Raw genomic sequence first — 19202 nt, forward strand, 5'->3', positions numbered from 1 at the left:
TTTAACAACTACCGAAAAACTTAACATTGCAATTGGATTAAAATTGATGTAAAATTTGTGAAAAAAATACACGTCTTCTCGGTGACCCGGTACCCTTTGGACTTTTGTGTATTTTTTAAATCAAAAATCAAAATAGTTTTATTCAAGAAATAAACCTTGGACTATAGCACGCATATAAGGAAAGTTGTTTGTAACATTTGAAGCATGGCCTTCCATGGTTTTTCCTACAAAAAAAAAAACAATGTGAAAAAGTGCTACTTTTCAGCACTGTTTTCGGTGCTGCAAAATAGCACTCTTCAGTACTGTTTGGGAGGCGTCAGCCAAATATCCAAGTTTATTCTGTCATCGCTTCTGATTCTATATCTGATGTGCGATTCAGATGCATGGCTGGTGAAATTTTCGGCACGATAAAAAATTAGAATCGGTTACTCGCCGAAGTTAAATTTTTCTAAGAATCTATGCGAAATACCTAACTTCAGAAGTTATGCATTCGATTCCGAATGCATAATGCGCCCTACTTCCGAAGCAGGGTATCTTGCATGGATACCGAGAAAAATCCATTTTCGGCGAACTGCATTTTCCAATTGGTCGATTCTATAAATACTTGTTTGAGCACGGATCGTCCAGCATTCGTAGAGGTGGCAGCAGAACCCACTAGGGTAAGTGTTCCCTTAGTTGTGGGTGTTCCTATAGTTGCGGTAGTGCCGCTTCCACTTATTTTATTCCACTAACCACAGAACCAACACTGCCAATCGACGTATTGGCTTGTTGACACACGGAATAGTTGAAAACATCATTCAAATTGCTTTAAAAATGATGAAATACCACTAAAACTTCTGAAACATTTCTCACTTGTACCAATAGTTGCGGTAAAGTGTTCCTATAGTGGAGGATTCCATAAAAAACAACGGATACCACAACTATAGGAACACAAATTAAAAATTTACATCAACTAAAGGAACAGTGTATCAATAGTGGAGGTATTATTTTTCACTGACATGCCGTGGATTACTGCGATGAAATCATTTTTCTCATTAAGCCAATGGTCTTTACTTCGCGTTACAACATTAACATGTACATTAATTGCGCATCTTGAATTTTGGTTTAAATGAAGTTCAATCGTGCTTAGTACCTCCAATATTGGTACATCTACCGTAATGTACATTTTTTTAAATTTTTGACATTCGTAGATACTTCTATATCGCAGTCTACGCGATGGAAAAATACTGAAATGATACAACACATGCACGGTATACACAACAAGGTAGGCTATTCCCACGATTTTCCATCAAAACATGTGTCGTCATTCTCATCGTCAAGCATGAGGCCTTGAGGATAGTAAAGGACTGAGACGAGACTCGCGAAGTCGGTCTTCTTTTTCTACGGTTGCTAAGATTTTCTTCTTCGATTCTGTGTTTACACAAATTTGTGAGCAAGATGTTCAAGCTTTTACATGAACTCAATGGCAAAGATGAATTGCGATTGCATCGTTCCAAGTTCAGAAAACCTTTTCAAGTTAAATTTCATATCCGCAAACGCAGTAAACATTGCAATAACAAATGTTTTGCTTGTTTCGATTTAGTTTCGTCAGCGCAAATCAAATGGAATATTTCGCTGATTTTTTTTTATGAATGATTCCAATACTCTCCACATATTCGCCCACAAAATCAACTGGCTGCATCTGACAGCGAAATCTGGGCTGCATATGACGTTGCTTTTTTTCCTCTTCGCGAGTCTCGTCTCAGGTAAAGGAGGGCAGGCCTTGCTTTCTTTTGTACTTGTTCGAGTTTGCGATAGGAATGACGTCACTGCCAAATGTCATTTTTCGGAGTATAATACATTGCTTCTTGTTACCGTGCTACACATGGATGTATTCCCACGTGGTTTCTGTTTAAATGTTTGTTCGTGCTTTTGGAAATAATCCAGCTTAAACGGAATTTTTCGTAATAGCAAACAATTTTGTCTATATTTTTTTCTAATTTTTCTTGTAACCTCTAATGGTTATCGATTTTTGACAATAATAAAAATTGGGGGTTTCACCTTACTTTTGAGAATATGAATTTTTAAATATTTTTCTTGAACAAATATTATTTTCCGTGTCACTAACGAAAAAAAAACAGTTTTAGGGTAAATCTAATACCATCAAGCTCTACTTCTGTGATAGATTGTTTGAGTAATAGTTGCAACATGTTGCAAAATGATGGTTAAAACCCCCAATTTTTATTATTATCAAAAATCGATAACCATTAGAGGTTACAAAAAAAATTAGAAAAAATATAGATGTTTACAAATAAAAGTAAGAAAAATAAAAAGCCAAAATTTAAAAATTTCCTTTTTATTCGCGATTATTGCTAAAATCGTGTTCAGATCGATTTAAGATAGCAAAAAATGATATATACATCAAAAATAAAAATTTGGATATTAGAGGGTTAACGGAAAGAGCATGTGTCCTTATTGAAACGTGATGTCAAAAATATCTTTTGATGTTCCGGGCCGGGTAAAGCGAATTAGTGTAAAAAGAGCCTTCCTAAACTGTTTTGCACATCAAGGCTTTGTTGTTCATTCAGGCTTTTACTACTCAATATAACATTTTTTTAATACAAGTTAATTTCTAAAAAATCTAGTAACACGATTTGAATACAGTATGTTGAGGTTTGATTCGTCCTACAAGAAAATTGAACTTATCACTTTAAATTTAAAGATCACAACCAAAGCGTGTACTATCATGGAAACATGGAAATTACACATCCACTTAAGTTTAAAAATTCCATCATTTATCACAAAACTTGACAGATAACGGTCCCAGCCGGACACCACTATCGGGCTATTAAACCCAAGTTAAGGTCACAGTCAATTACCTCTCGAAAGAAATCAGAAGTTTTCCATAGCTAGGAAAAAAGAATATACACTTAACCAAGCGCTTCAACTAGTATTTTCCTTCCAAAGAAAAAAACCACCCCAAACAACGAGCTTCACGTGCAACTGTGAAACTAGCCATGTGAAAGGCAAACAAAAAAGAAAAAAAGGTTAACCTCTGAGAAAGGTACGTCTGGCAGGGGACAATCGGGCAAGAAAGTAGGGACGACAGGAAACGAGCAGGCTGCGACATCTACATGCGCCCACTTCTTCCTTTCATTCCCGCTCTTCGCCTTACTCACAACATTTTCCTGGTCCTCGCTCTTCAGCCTCCGCTATAGGCCCAGAGGAAAAACCAGGCAAACATCATGAATGCTAGCAGCAGAACCAGAAGCAGATGTAAAAACCTTTGCGAGCGGAGATTCCGTTCCAGCTCGTAGAACGGCATGTCCCACGGGGATACGTCCTCGAATTCATTTGGCGAAACCACCGGACTTTTTGTTGGCAGCGGGAAAATAGAATCAAGGCATGTTGTGATTTATTTTGTAGCTGGATTGGAACTCGCGAAAAGTTGGGCTTACCTTTGAATCAGCTCCTTGGTCATTTCGTGATCACAGTCTCCAGAACTACGGAACGAGCTGTACTTGGTGAACTCACCACCGGGGACCGTTCCGAGCAGACCTGGCACCAGCACAAAACCTGGCGGTCGTTTGTAGTCGTTGGGGAGCTTTTCTATGGCATCCAGTGGGATTCCGGTTTTGGTGGCGCGTAGATTCTTGTGAATCTCTTGGTTCAACATGTGAACATTTTGAGAGAAGGCTATGAGGTCTACCTGTTGATCTTTGGCCGAGAGAGGTTTGCTTGGTTGAGGAGCCGGTCCCTTCTTTCGACTGCCTTCCTTGTTACTGTTTTTACTCTTGTGGGTTCGATAGAATCTCTGTATTATACGCGCAGCATCCTCCTTGGAGAAGCCCTCCTTCTGCATCATGCGCTGAGCCTCAACGCGATTCTTGGCAATACCTAAGATGTACTTGGTTTTGGCTTCCAGCTCAGGAGTAAGCTTCATTTTGCGGATCGTGTATCCTCTGTAGTAGCTCTGAATGACGATAGCTGCTTTCTCGTTCTCTTTGTTGTTCATGTCTACGGAATGTTTCTCCGATGGTTTAATGAGCTCACTGTTCGACATTTGGTGGATCAGCTTAGCCCTGGCGAATGCCTGTTTGGCTTTGTTTTGTTCTGTAAGGAACAGATTGGTTAAGTTATAAGTTTGATTCTTAAATGTTAACATCTTACCATTATTCTTCTTCTCTCTAGCCTGCCGCTCTTTCTCCAGTCGTTCTCGCTCTTTTTCGAGTCGCTCCCGCTCTTTTTCCAATCGCTCCCGCTCAATCCGTTCCTTCTCCTGTTTCTCCCTAAGCAGTTTGTTCATACGGCGACGGGTCAGCCAGCCTCGGACATGCTTCTGTAATGTAACAGCACTGCGCGCCACTCGTTGCGCTGCCATTTGTTTCTCCCGCTTGATGAACGCCTTGGCTAGCCAACGGCGAACACAGGCTTGCACCAGAATGATTTTTCGGACCTAGTGAGAAGACAGCTGGTTGTTATCGAATCTTTCAGATTCCATTTAGTGTACTTACGTGCTCTTCGTACAGTTTGGACAAATACTCAAAGTGGTAATACTTAAGGAATACCTTGGACTTTCCGAGTGCCCATCCATCCATTTTTAGACGCACTAAAAGTAAACGACACGATTCTCGGCTTGCGACGACGCGTTCCTCGAATCCGTAGCCGAGGAAGTGGTATCTACAGAATAATAAGGAATAAGTAACACTTTACAGAACATGAAGGGATCATCACAAACCTCTTCAGGAACTCAGCGAACGCCAGCCGATGGCTGAATCCATGCTGACGGATCCGAATGGTTTCCAGAACGCCGGTATAGCGTAGCTGTTTCAGCACCTTGACCGGTTCGAAGCTCTTCGCAGCCTTCATGTCGTTCGGCTTGATGCACCGGATAAACTGCGGTGTACCGGTGACCATCTTCTGCAGCAGATCCATCAGCGAGTACCGGAAGTAGGTGGCCACCGTTTGCTGAGCTCTCGATTGCGATGCTAGTCCGCGGGAGTTGAACTTTTCCTGCAATGGTGGGAACATAAAAGTTAGAAACTTCACACATTAAACCACCGTAACGCAACACAACCTTCGTATCAACTTTGATAAAGTTGGACACATTCTGGCGCGATCCGGTGTCCTGGATGGCCGAGTACAGATTGCCCGTTTTGGTAATGGGGCACTGGAACAGGAACCGAATCATGTCGTACTGGCTCTGGCGGATCAGTTGGATGATTTCCGCCGGAAGGAAGTTTCGGTTCTTCTCCAGGAAGCCGTCCGCCTGATAGACGACGCGACCTGCAAAATGGTGAATAGCGAAGCACACGGCGTCCGATTTGGGTCGCTGGTAGAACTTGGACTTGATGTTGTTGTGGAATTTTTCTGCAATTGGGTGGTGGTGAAAATTACTGCGTTGAATAACCGGAAGCCAAACTTACCGATTAGAGACCGATCGTTCGATCGCGGGAAACGGGATTCCTCATCGAGAAGAGCCAGCAGCCCTAGTGGTCGGCTAAGGAGCATATCCAGTACAGGACGGTTATCCGCGAACTCCACTAAATCGACAGGAATTCCTTCGGCCATGTATTCCTGAAATATTTTCGAAAAGTATTTATATACGAGAGTTTTTTACAGATTGAGCTCTTCTCAGATTCATCGTGAAGCCTCAGTTATGATATTGCTTCAGAGAAATTGTCAAGTAAATTGAAAGATAAACCCTGGGGTATTTTGGTGGTTCAATGACCATCCCTTTCATCGTACTTTGTAGCTGTAGTTGCTTATATCTTCCGCTCCCAATCAGACACACTCAATTTTCAATCAATTGTCATCATACATACGTTTATAGGTGACTAGTTTACCAGTGGTGTGTGTATATAATGGCTCATTTGTTTAATAAAAAACTTAACGAAGCCGACATGGACATGGAAACCAATTTTTACTATGATTCTCTATGTCGATATCGAGATACCGAATATCGAGTAAAGGAGAGTTGATTGTATAAATTAGTGATCTAATAAGACTAGATCTAGATTCCAACTAATGGGAATGATATGAAAAGTAAATTGGGCGATGGTTTTTGTTTGATAATAGAATTGTTTTTATTAAAATACGGAATTCCCGGGAAACAGAAAATCATTTCCCGGGAAATCTCGTTTCCAGGGAAATGATCCCGAGATTGGAAACTTTAGGTGATTCGTTTGAATCAAAATCATAAAAATTAATCGATTTTTGTGCAGAGCAAGCTAACATGGCTGGTCCGATTTAAACTCAGTGAAAATATCGCGGAAAAGTATTGACGATACAAATATTGTCAATGTCGTGGTCGCTAAACGGATCAAATTGCATTATCAAATCGCATTACTCAAAAATGTGCGGTGGTGTTGCATTTTTTACTCATTAAGTTCCTAAACCTGCAAAGACGTGTACGTAAGTGATTTTTATACGAAGTAAAGGCTCCCCCAAATCAAGGTGATTTTTTATGTCGACAGCGACAAACAATTGCCGCGGATGTTTCGCTGCATGCACAATTTTATGAGCGTGACCAAGCCACCCGGATAAAAACGTACCATTCAGTGAATGAAGTAAACCATTAATGTACAATATAACGTATTGGATACAATACAGCGTATTGTTATTGAATGTCGAAGCAACATTATTCTTGTTTGAATATACAGTTCATAAACAACATAATATATTGTAACAGAACACTGTATTGTTTTTTATTGGTTGTATACCTTACAATTTTAGTCAAACTCCTATTTTCGCGTAAACTAACTGTTGCTTTTTTCTGTGTAGCTTGGCTGCAGGGATGGGGTGCGACTCAAATCTCTTACGGTGCTACACGCGCTGCTGCGAGCTAGCACCCAAAATTCTAAAGAGACGTGCAGGAGTATTTTTCTCTGGACTGCACCCTGGCTGTGCTGACTCGCAATGTGCTTTGGGATGCATGGTATCGAGTTGTCTCATTTTCACACTTTGCGTTTCGTACACGCGTTAACAAATTCACTTGAATTCATTTCATTAATATGTTACTGTCAAAACTCTTAAACACGTTGAACATAATTCGTCACCACCTTATGTTTCTGACTTTACCAAATATGTCAAGATCCACAACAATAAGATTTTGCAAAGCACTTAGGGCTCATTCATTTATTTCATAACGCTGAAATTGACCATTTTGAACACCCACCCACCCCCTTGTAACGCTTTTTGTATGAATATTATTAAATAATTGTATGGGCTGTAACATTGTTAGGACACCCACCCACCCCCTCTAGCGTCATGAAATTTGTGAATGGGCCCTTATTAAGCTTGTCCGCTTTCAAAGCATACTTTATTGAAAATATTCTAGAGTGGATTTTGTGCTTTCACGAAAGAGACTGAAAGAGTAGAGCTTGTGCTTTGCTTTGTCTCGCACAAAAACAAATAATTATTGTCTCCTGCGCCTTGCTTTGAGTTTACTCGCAAAGAATGGTAGACGCACAATCAATTTCTGAGTGGCACGCATTAGACTGGCCCATAAACAAAAAAGTTGTAAAAATCAACGGGGCACCCCCTAGATATGTCCCTTAGGGTAAGAAAAATGCTCTCTCAAAATTTAAACTCATTTGGTTGCTCACCCAGCTGACGCATTCAATTTGAAGTTTGTATGGAATATACGTTTCAAATATATTGAAAATTGACCCTATGTCACTGTTTCGTTCCGAATACCAGTTAATCGCGTTCAATTGATCCCAGAATGACAAATTCACTAGTTGATACCCTTATGAACATAGTTGCAGAAGGTTGTATCTGGATTTAAGCTCATTTTCATTACCCTTTCAGTTGTTGAAAGTTAGGCTAAGATCAGCACTCCCGTACAATCACTTATATGCATGCACCTTGTGCCGCAGCTCGCCCAGCGTCATAGGTGGCTATGATACGCTTAGTGGCTACCACCCAGTTGTGTTGAAGAAATACCAAGCATTATTGCAAATCTACTTCAGATAGTTAAAACACCAACATTCTCAATTTTAATCGTCATACAACCTTCTACAATATTGTTCGCTATGGTATCAAGTAATGTTTTTGACATTCTGAGTTTAATTGAACGCGATCAACAATGATCGTGACCCAATCAGGAGATGATGTTCTATTTCCCATAAGTTTGAGCTGAAAATCGCATATTAACTTCAATTCAATTGCGCCAGCTCATAATACGACCAAATGAGCTGAGATTTTCAGGAAGTCTTCCACTAACCCTAAATAATAATCCTGGGGGGTGCCGCGAGGAATTTACTAACTTTATTTTTCTCCCATACTGAGCTGGGCCAGTCTAGGCACGCATGTTTTTGGCACTGCACTGAGTTTTCAGACATTCCCTGCTTGGCTGAAAGAAGTAAACAAAAAAAGTTCAGAGAGCAAAAAAAGTAGGATGAAAATATTCAGAAAGTAAAAATGAGCAGTTTTGTAGAAGTCACTTGACATTAGCTGTAACGACGAATCAACCATGATAAATATCTTTACTTCTATAGGAATTAAAATTATTTTGCTACTTTTAGCACGAATATCCTGTAAGTTGGGAGACAATCCATACAAAATACGAATTCTATACTTTTCACTACTAATTGAAATACAGTTCGTTGAATTGTTTTTGTATTGTACAACAATACACGAATTGCTAATCAAGACAATACATGAACAATATATCGTATTGTATTTTCAAAATACATGTATGAAAAAATATCTAGATTTGTATTGTTACGATACTTAACAACCCATACATTATATTGCAAAAATCTCATATAACAAACAGTGAACTGTTCAAAACAATATATTGTACTGTAATTGTATTGTATGTTACAATATATTGTATTGTATTTCCAATATATTGAATGGTACTGTTACAATACGTTATATTGCTTTTGTATTGTATTTTTTATCCGGGCACGGAGGCGCGATTTCGGTGCGATTTTCGTCGTGTTGGTCTAGATAGTATCGTATAAGAGTGCTCGCAGCGACACAACGTCGGAATCGCAGCGATTTTTCGTCGCTATCGCTGAAAAAAATCGCGTTGATTTGAGGAAGCGAAAAAAAAACGTCGCGATTTCGCTAATGTTTCGCTGCATGCACTGGTTATTGAGCGCATCGCGTCAAGATGGTTTCATAAAAGAGTGCTTGCAGCGACACAACAACGATATCACGACGATTTTTGTCGCTGTCGCCGTAAAAAGTCGCGTAGATTTGGGGGAGCCTTTAACCCTCTTATACCCAACCCCGCCTTTAGACGGGGTACACATTGGAATTTTGTGTATTTTTTGTAGCTCGGAAATAAAAATGATTTTATTTTTGGCTTAAACCTTGACTCTTATTACGCATATACACTGAAAACATCTCTTCGTATTTTTTTCCAAAATCCATTTCGTAAAACAAGATTTCGTACATATAACGCTATTTTCATTCATAGTACGAATTATTTGTACTTGACAGAATTTCGCGATTCAGTGACTTTACGAAATAATCGTAAGATGTACGATATACAATTCGTAGATGTACGATAACGTTGTTCGTATTACGAATTATTAGTATTACGAAACTAAAAGGTTTCTTAGACACATTTCGTAAAATACAACATGACACGACCGCAGCCGAGGGAGGTATGAAGAAGCACGTATAAAATTTCGTTCTGAATACAAACCAAACGAATTTCGATTACGAAATGTTTAGTACATTATAACAATCATTGTTTGTTTTGATTACGAGCTTGAATCATATTTCGAAGCTGGTTGCATACATTTTACGAAACTGTTTTGTTGCAGAAAACAACGAATAATTTCGTAGTTCAAACGAACGATTTTGTCATATAAAACAATATATATTTTCAGTGTAAAAAAAGTTTTTTATGACTTTTTAGAACTTTTCTGTATTTTTGAAAATTGTTTGAAAAATTGTATTCTTATATAACCTACCTGCATATGGTTCATTTAACGTGTAATATACAAAATCGTACATTTTATATTTTTCTACGATCAACCTATCACAAAAGAAATGCTTGGTGGTATTAAAATAATTTCAAACCTGCTTTTCCGTTAATTACACGAAAAATAAAAAAAAATCCAGAAAAAAAATTAAAAATTTAATATTTGCATAAGTACCGTAAAAACTTGATGTTTTATTATTGGTAAAAATCAGTAATTAGAAGAGGCTCTAAGAAAAAATGAAAAGGGATAGGGATGTTCAAAAATAAAAATGATAAAAATCAAAAACCAAAATTTATAGATTTGCGAATAAAAATAAATCATTGCCCAAAACGTGTTAAGAACTATATTAGATAAATTAGATCAAAAATAAAAATTTGGGTATTAGAGGGTTAAACAAAACTTTCATAGTGACAGCTGTAAGCAACCTCTATGATTACGGTTGCATCCTTGAGAGCTATGAAAATTATTTGGTACACATATAGTAATAATTGAGTTCAACTCGTTGCAGCTTGAGCTGCAACTTGTTCGGGAACTCAGGCCAGATTTAATTTCCCAAGCAGAGAATAATAACTGGCTTACTAAATTTGATGTTAATTTGCTTGAATTGAGAGTTATATTAAGTGAAATTTGCTTCTTAAAACCCATGACTGACAATTAACCCGTATAGGCCTGAATGAAAGCAAAAATACTAAAATTCTCATCGCTTAGCGAAGACTTAAGGGATTGCAGTAATATTTTGTTAGCATACTCGTATACATAAGTATCTAGTACAAAAGTGACCAGAGGAACCTCGGGAATGTTCATGTGGCCGGAGTTATTTCCGTGAGTCACTGTTTCAGGTCTGGTAAACAAGGGCTATTTTTTTGGAGATATACTACGCTATCTCTATTTATGTGAAATGATCATCATTATAATTTCCATAATTCATTAAGATCTGATATTGAACATTATAAATAAAGAGCATTTGGCCGTTTAGAGTGTACTCGATGTGAACACTCGGACTTAATTCGCAAAAGAACCTGCTATATATTTGTTGAATACTTAATCATTCCAATTATCGAAAAGTAGATATCAAACATAAAACAGTCAACTTTTGTTCGTTGCACGAAATAAATCAAACTTTACGTCAAAAAAAAGACGTGTGTCTTCATTTGATGTGGGCTATACTGCAGTGAATCGCAAGTCAGTCCCATCTTCATTTTAGTCCATATTGATTTCAGTTCAGTTTTCAACATATCTTCCAATAATCTTTCAGCTGCACTGATGAGCTAGTAAGATTTTGTCCGAAAAAATAGGAAAAAAAACAGCAAGTCAAAAATAAACCGTGTTCTGTTCATCTTCATATTTTTCTCGGAAAGCTATCGAAGCGAAAAGCAGATTGTGAAAGTTTCATTATGATACCGTTTTGATTCATATTACGGACAGCTTCAAATTCCGGACACTCTACTTTGTATGGGAAACATTTCACACGAAATGTTTCAATTTTTGCCGTTCAAAAGTTCTCAATTTCGAGGCTCTTTTTAGTAAGCTTTTTCCATGAATATCTTCGAAAATTTATAATGCCCAACTACCTTGGATGTCTATTTAGTGGTTTGACGATTTCAATTGATGATTTGATTGTTCCATTAATGATTATCATGAGCTGTCCGGAATTCGATTCGAAGTGTCCGGAATATGAGGCAAAAGTGAGGAAGCGTCCGGAATAAGAATCATGCAAAGGCCATACATTTTGATTTATTTAAAATTATTCAAGTTGCCGAAGCGTATTCTTTGCCCACCATTCGAAAGATAAGAGCTTCCTACGCTCGATAACGCTAAGGTATCATACATAATGATTTATTTTGTATGCTCTATGCTGGGTTATACTTCACTGAGTCCTTAAGTGTCCGTAATATGAATCAAAACGGTATGAACATGTTCAAATCCTCTAGATTTTTTTGAAAATTCGTATAGAAAACGAGTTTGGAAACTTCACAACCCATTTTTTCGAAACCTACTTTTTAGAGATGGGACTAACTTGCACAGTTGACTAATATAGCACAGTTGATGTATTTATCACAGTTCATAGCATTTGCTAGAACCCGAGACGGAGAGAAATAAACCGTTTCCTTACACTTCCATTCGTTTATCATTATAGCATGCCTTCTTTTATGCCTGATACATAGGCAGTTTGCTAACCAAACCAGCAAGCCTCTCTGCCATAAAAATTACCCCACCCTTTCATCCTTCTCGCATGAAATGGCGTTGACGCAGTGGTATATACGGTCAACCGTGGGAGCCAGTTGAATGCATCATCAATTCCTTCCCCTCATTGGTCTGCATTCTGATGTAACAGGCACCATTGTTGCCTAAAAATAGGAGATCACCAGCACTTATACACTGAGGGTGCCTGTTAATCCCAAGCAGTCATCTGGTTGGTTCCTTGTGTAGGTGCAGCTGATCTGGCGATACTGGAGTAGCAACCACGGGCGACCAATCAAGCTCAAGCTCAATGGGACCAACTTGTGATTCACGGCAGTATAGCTCACCTAACCGGAGCCTAATTGAAACGAAGCCCACCTAAAGATAGTGCAACGAAATTCGACCGTAGTTCACAAAAATACGTTCCCATAAGCTTAGCACAGATGTTTAGATACAAATTGTACAGTTTATAGTTAACACCTCAAGTGTTCCGTGAAAACAAAAATAGCCATTTGAAGGATGAAGGATCAATTAAATGCAGGAAACATGGTTATCCAATTCAATCGTGTTTAAAAAGGTTCACATTGATGCGTTTTTATTGAAATTCTTTTATATAGCGACCACATAATAGCCGATTCCAGATACTATCTGTGATTTGAAATTTGCCTACAAACAGGGGCACTAAAGCACAGCACTTTTTTCACTAGACCTGATTCAGTGACTCACTAAAATTAGTAATAACTCTGGTCACATGAACATTCCAGAATTCCTTTGGCCACTTTTAGGAACTAGATATGTGTACGAATATACTGGAAAAAAACTAAACAAAATCCAGTAAGTCTTTGCTGAGCGGTGTGAGTTGTAGTTCACTCAAGCCTAGACGGGTTTATAATAACTAAAAGTTAATCCTTAATCTGGAAAGTACTTATAGACTTCGAAAACCGATGGTGACGATGATAGATCGTTGAACGTTAAATAAATAGATATTAAATCATTTTATCGCAATAGCTTCATGGGAGCAAATGAATTTTCGAAAAGGAGTCGAAATGTAGTAAAAATTCAAAATATGATACAAAACAGCATTAATGAACTCACATTACCTTTTCAGTGCCTAATTTTGGAAAAAAAAAAGCGAAAATTAAAAAAATCGAGTATTGCTGAAACAATCCTATCTACCTAGAATTGAGCTGTTGCCGCTTGCGAACGTATTCGAACGTATGATTGAAAAATCCTAGTTATTGAGCACAAAACTTGAAGATAATGCCTTACCGAATCGTCCCGTCGTGGAAGTCACCCCTAGAACAGCTTTACTTCTTTTATTTCACTGATCAAAAAATGTAAACAAATCGCCTCTAGAGTATCGCCATAATACTCTTTGTACGAGTTATCGCCATAGTGGAAATGACATGGTTTCCGACTTAAAGCGGTTATTTTCAATGATCACCGGCTAAATTGGTTCATTTGTTCGGTTAAAGTAGTTTTAGCGAATGAAAACATAAATTTCGTCACGGGTGTCCTCTAGCAAACTGCTGAAGAGGTGACATGAGCAAGGCAAAATTTTCAAATGTTCATTTTTCGAAGCTTATCGCACAAATGTTCTTATCAAGGTTTAGTTATCATCAAAATCAAAAAAGTTTATCATTCCTGTGAATATTGGTCGTTATATTCTAGTGAAACACTAATAAAAATCTCTTTTTGTTCCAACCATTGCCATAATTGATACTTCTACCCTAGTCAATATCAACTCATTCTCACCTGTTGTTCCCACGTAAAGATGTGCTGATTAAAGTAATACTGGATTTGTTCGTTGGCGATGTTGATGCAGAGTTGCTCAAATGAATTCTTGTTGAAATTCTCAAATCCAAAAATGTCCAACAATCCAACTGCCAACTGTTCGGGACTGAAAATAAAATGACACATTCAGAATCAAACCCCATCGAACCAGAGAATCGAAACCACTTACTTGTTATTCGGTTTATTATGGACTAGCAGCGAATTGATCTGATTGACCATCCAATCGAACAAACGCCCATACAACCCTTTCGCCATAGCGTCCCTGGCCGTGCACGCTTCCGCCACGTTGTTATGCCTGGTAATGGTCTCCCCTCTCGTTACCACCGAATTGGACGTCAGCGCTTCCAGCAAATCAGCCGACTCCACGCCCAGAAGCTTCGAAACTCGATGCATCGGCGCTACATCGATTACCCTAGCTTTACTATCGGTGTTGTCGTTGGAGTCCATTTCGCCGAATTCCATGTCTCCTAGGTTAAGGATCGCTGCCAGCACTCGATTGACCATGTCCACTTCATCGTCCCGGAATCCGAGCACTTTGAAGCTTGCCAACAGTTGCTTCCAACGTTCAACGTTGGTTTTAGGTAACGTCGCTGTTTCCTGTAGGTAACGGTGGGTTTTTCTGTACGACGGGTGAAGGTAGTATTCCTCCAGACGCTTCTCCGCCTGAAGACCATCGTACATGTAGTAGAAGATGTGAAAGTTGCCTTCCGCTTCCGCTTGCTTGACAACTCGACTCTGTTCCAGAAGGTAAACGAAAATGCGAGCTCCGTTCACTTTCCCACTGCGAGCCATGGTTAGTTCTAGGTATTTCCCGAATCTGGAACTGTTTGAATTGATACCGGTTCGGGCATTGCCGAAAGCTTCCATGATTGGATTGACTTGAAGGATGCGTTCTTCGAGATTTCTGGTAACTGCTTTCCCGAGAAACACCAACTGTTTCAGTAGAAGGTTGGCGCTTTCCGTTTTACCGGAACCACTTTCGCCGGAGATGACGATGGCCTGATTTTGCTTTTGGTGGACCAATGCTTGATGAGCTGCGTCCGCAACGGCGAAGATGTGCGGAGGATTGTCCGATCTGGTCTTGCCACTGTACTTCTTTTGATGGAAGGTGGTGTAGAGTCCCAGTTTGGAGAAAGGGTTCACTGCCACGAGGATGTCGCCAATATATGTATAGATTTGATTGTTCTCAAATCGCTTTTGCAGCTGTTCGACAATGGTGTCTTCCGTTAGGACATCCAGCGCCGCCAAGTCATCTATGTACATTTTCTGCGGTTTGGATTTCCTGTCCGACTTGAGTTTGCCATATTTGGTAGTGGCTTCCGCTTGACGGGGAGCTCTACCATCCGATCGCTGTTTCTGTATTTCGGTTTTCAACTCATACCGTACTTGATCGACATGTGGTCCCACGTTTTTCAAAAATGGATGCGTGATCAATTCCTTCGAGAATGGCCTTTGCTCTAGATCCTTAACTAAACATTCGGATATGAAGTCCGACAACATGGCGGAATAGTTTTCTGGGTGGGTAAGTCTCGGAGGAGGATTCCTTGGAATTTGGAATAAAGCTCGCATCGGATGCAATTCGCAGAGCGGAGGATCACCTTCTGCCAGTTCGATTGCCGTGATCCCGATAGACCACACGTCACACCTGGAATCATACGACTGATCCAACTGCTGTTCGCAAGCGATTACCTCCGGTGCCATCCAGTAGGGCGTTCCAACGCTGGTATTCCTCCGGGCCATGGTGGCTGCCAGGTGCGAGCTAACGCCGAAATCCACCAGCTTGACGTGTCCATTTTCCGTCAGTAGGATATTGTGGCCTTTGATGTCCCGGTGCATGCAATGGTTCTCGTGAAGAAATACCAACGCGTGCACAGTCTCACGCAAAATGTACGCAATCTGATTGTTGGTCAGCCGGGATCCACGGTTGCGTAGACCTTGGACCAGATCCGTAACCGAACCACCGGTGCATAGCTGTGGAAAAACAGAAACGGAAAGTTGGGGCTATTAGATCAGTGGACTAATCGAGTCACGGGGTGGCTAAGGCACGCAATTCTTTTTTTTTTCTTTGCAATAATGCCACACATGGGCAATTAAACAGAATTAAAATGTATGGTGCTGCTGATGATACGATCGAAGTGAATTAAGCTGTTTCGGTCGATTTGAGCACTATGGAATAGATAGTTAGAACCGATTGTACCGGATCTATCATGAATTTAGATTATTTTAGGGATTAACAATTGATTTTTATTACTATTTGCAAATAAGAGGTGTTCTATAAACGATGTGAAATAATTTCAGACATTCAATCTTCTATAGAGATTACAATTTCCAGGTAGGTGTTTCACAGTTTAATACAAAACTTCTAGGATCCTCTTCGGAAGTTCTTTAAAATGTACCAAAAATCATTTACTGGATCTAATTTGTGTTTATTAATAATTATACTGCCCATAAGGGGTCATGCACAAAGCACGTCACGCTCCAAGGGGGTAGGGGGTCAAGCCAAGCGTGACAAGCCTTACCAAATTTTTGGAGGAATCATACAACAAACGTGACAAAGGGGGGGGGGGGGGGGGGGAGGTCAAAAATGTTGAAATTTAGAGTGACATAATTTGTGTACCATCCCTAAGAGCATAATTGTCAAACCTACAGTGACCCAATTTCATATGCGTACAGGCCACTGTTTTCACATCAAGTTAGTGAAAAACTATTAAATGATGTATTGAATTAAAAATTCTTTATCCATATTGAAGGTAAAAGGTGTCATCTATTATTTGGCAATCACAAAATGTTTCCATTTACATTCACCTTTGGATTAATGGAAAAGTATTGAATTTGTGTCTAATTCACCATATTCCATATTCGTACACCTATAAAAAATAACCGTAGAACATTCACAACTAAATTTTAATGCTCTATTTGATTGCTGAATTGCTTTATTATGATGTTCAGATGTAATAAAGTACATTTGAATAATTTATTGGCGGACATACATGAAACCTGGTGAAATTATGAGAAATGCCAGTTTTTCAATGATTTATGCTATGAAATCCAATAATTCGAACAATAACGTTCATTTTTGTTATTGGATCCAATCTATTAATTATATTCGTGAGCTCTGGAAGAATTTTAGATGAAATGAAATCAGTTTACAGAAATCATAAACAGATTTTATCCCTTTTGAGTTCAGAAAATTGTTGTGTCGTAACTTCAAAACTCTGTTAAAATGATATTTTTAATCAATTTAAACCAAATTTTCATCTACCGAAAAGCTAAACATTACATTTACTTTACAATTGGATTAAATGGACAAGAAGTTTTGCGCAAAAGTAACACGTCTTTTCAGTGAGACTCGAAGGGAGTCGTGACCTGATATCTAGTTAGGACGCGTTATCCCTACGCCATGAGAGGACTCATGGACGCATGGGCATCTAATTCTTCCGAAAAAGGTGTACTTTGCGAAAAAGGACCACTTGATTATTGGGCTGAAATCGACTTCAGGTTAACTTCTGCGAGAATTATTCATATATAAATAAAAATGGAATGGTGTTTGTATGTCACGAAATTACTTTAGCTCTCATGGGTGGTTTAGGAAGATTCTTCCACTATTGTGATCGTAAAGTGTTGCGACGTATTTATGGCTACAAAAAGTTGTAGATATTCACCGAGAAACTCGAACTAGCAAGACAAAAAAACACTGTCAATTTGTATTGGAGTTTGACATTTAATCACAAAGTCTACTATGTGGCAATACGACGTTATCCCTGACGGCTAGTACAGACATGGTGCCCCGACAGACCGTTATTATGAAAAAAAAAAATGTCCATCAAATCTGAGTACAGAGCTCGATTCCTGGGTTCATTATGCACCTCTGAGCCAATTTAAAAAAAAATCTCTAGGAGGAATGTTAAGAAATATTTATTTTAAGTTTTTGACTAAAAATTTCAATGTAATTTATATTGAAATAACACAATAGCCTTGAAAAAAGCCTCGAAAATCGCTCAAAAAGTTGAACAAACTGTTCTCAACTAGTACATTATTGTTCAAGTTATTATAGTTATAAATATTTGCAACTGACTTATAACTTACCAGTTGTTTGAGTATGTTTTATATGGCTAACATCAGTAAATAAATTTTAATAATATGATGATATTATGTTCGATAAAAGTGAAACATGCAATGCTGAATATTATTAATTTACAACTTATTTTTTGACTTTCACACTATGTGATCAGCCCATCGATGTCTGCCGTATTTATTTTGCCTAATAATATAAGATTCTTTATACATCTGGTACTACTCTTGATGTATACGTCTAGTTTTCCACCGGATATGGACTTTACGTTAAAATTAACGTATTCTTTTCTCAGCCACAACAGAATATTGATTGCACGTGAAACACTAACAACTTCAAACAAATCTCCAATAAGCACTACCAACGTTTCAACATCACTTGGACTCCCAGTCACTATAGCTGCTACCATGTACTTTGCTTTAATATAACTCATTGTCATCTGTTTATTGATTTCAAGGTCGCGTTCGGTTCAGTGACGAGCATCTCTCTGTGGTAGGAAATGTTTTAAAATCAACTGGAAAAGCTGATTAAGCTGATATATACAATCAAGTGTAGGGATTGTATACGAGGTGAAAACTTCGTATGTGATATTACATCTATCTATCTATATAAATAAAAATGGAATGGTGTTTGTATGTCACGAAATGGCTTACGAACGGGTCAAAGAATTTGAATGTTGCTTTCTCCATTTTGTTTGTCACGGGTTTCGAGGTGTTTGTGCGAATAAAAATACCAGAATATTCACCGGGAAAGTAGGAAAAATGAGAGTGAACTGAATTGTCATTTTGTGCGGCGTGAATCACAGCGTTTTTCAACAGCCTACTAGATGGCAAGACGAAGTTTGCTATCTAGTAGGCTGTTGTTGATGATAAAAAAATGAGGTTTGTATTGCTGTTTGCGTTTGACGTGCAAATCTTGTTCAAATGCGTTCCAAATGCGGTACCACAAATTAATCACCTAGCAAAGAAAAGCTATCTTTGACTTCGCCTTCCTTGTGAAAAATCTTACCGCGTTTGGTGTTCCCGCATTTGATATTTTCATTCCAAACGCACACAGCAATAATTTACTATTCACCATTACATTCCACACTGGGCCAGGAGCAGAATTTAGCCAGAAAAAACCTCTAGCGCTTTTGGAGTGCATTTTTTCGGGTTGGTGTCAAAGGAGACTTATCTTGAATTTGTTTGTTCTTCAATTTGACGATAAAAGTTAGTTGGAAATTTCGCCGC

General features: G+C 38.7%; 1 protein-coding gene across 10 annotated transcripts in view; it reads right to left on the reverse strand.

Moving 5' to 3' along the window:
• Positions 1-19202, reverse strand: part of LOC5572723 (myosin-IIIb) — a 396695-nt gene that overhangs the window by 23309 nt on the left and 354184 nt on the right. For 7 of the 10 annotated variants that reach the window (XM_021851363.1, XM_021851359.1, XM_021851361.1 and 4 more), the window contains 9 exons: positions 14071-15872; positions 13863-14007; positions 5406-5556; positions 5057-5349; positions 4718-4992; positions 4494-4659; positions 4150-4435; positions 3438-4092; positions 3264-3350 (listed from right to left, as the gene is read on the reverse strand). In XM_021851363.1, coding sequence (XP_021707055.1) covers positions 3264-3350; positions 3438-4092; positions 4150-4435; positions 4494-4659; positions 4718-4992; positions 5057-5349; positions 5406-5556; positions 13863-14007; positions 14071-15872 — 3860 coding nt within the window. The remainder of the gene's footprint in view (positions 1-3263; positions 3351-3437; positions 4093-4149; positions 4436-4493; positions 4660-4717; positions 4993-5056; positions 5350-5405; positions 5557-13862; positions 14008-14070; positions 15873-19202) is intronic. The other 3 variants (XM_001660491.2, XM_021851364.1, XM_001660490.2) reach the window with 1 other exon arrangement.

Source organism: Aedes aegypti, chromosome 3, assembly GCF_002204515.2.
Source record: "Aedes aegypti strain LVP_AGWG chromosome 3, AaegL5.0 Primary Assembly, whole genome shotgun sequence".
Lineage (NCBI taxonomy): Eukaryota > Metazoa > Arthropoda > Insecta > Diptera > Culicidae > Aedes > Aedes aegypti.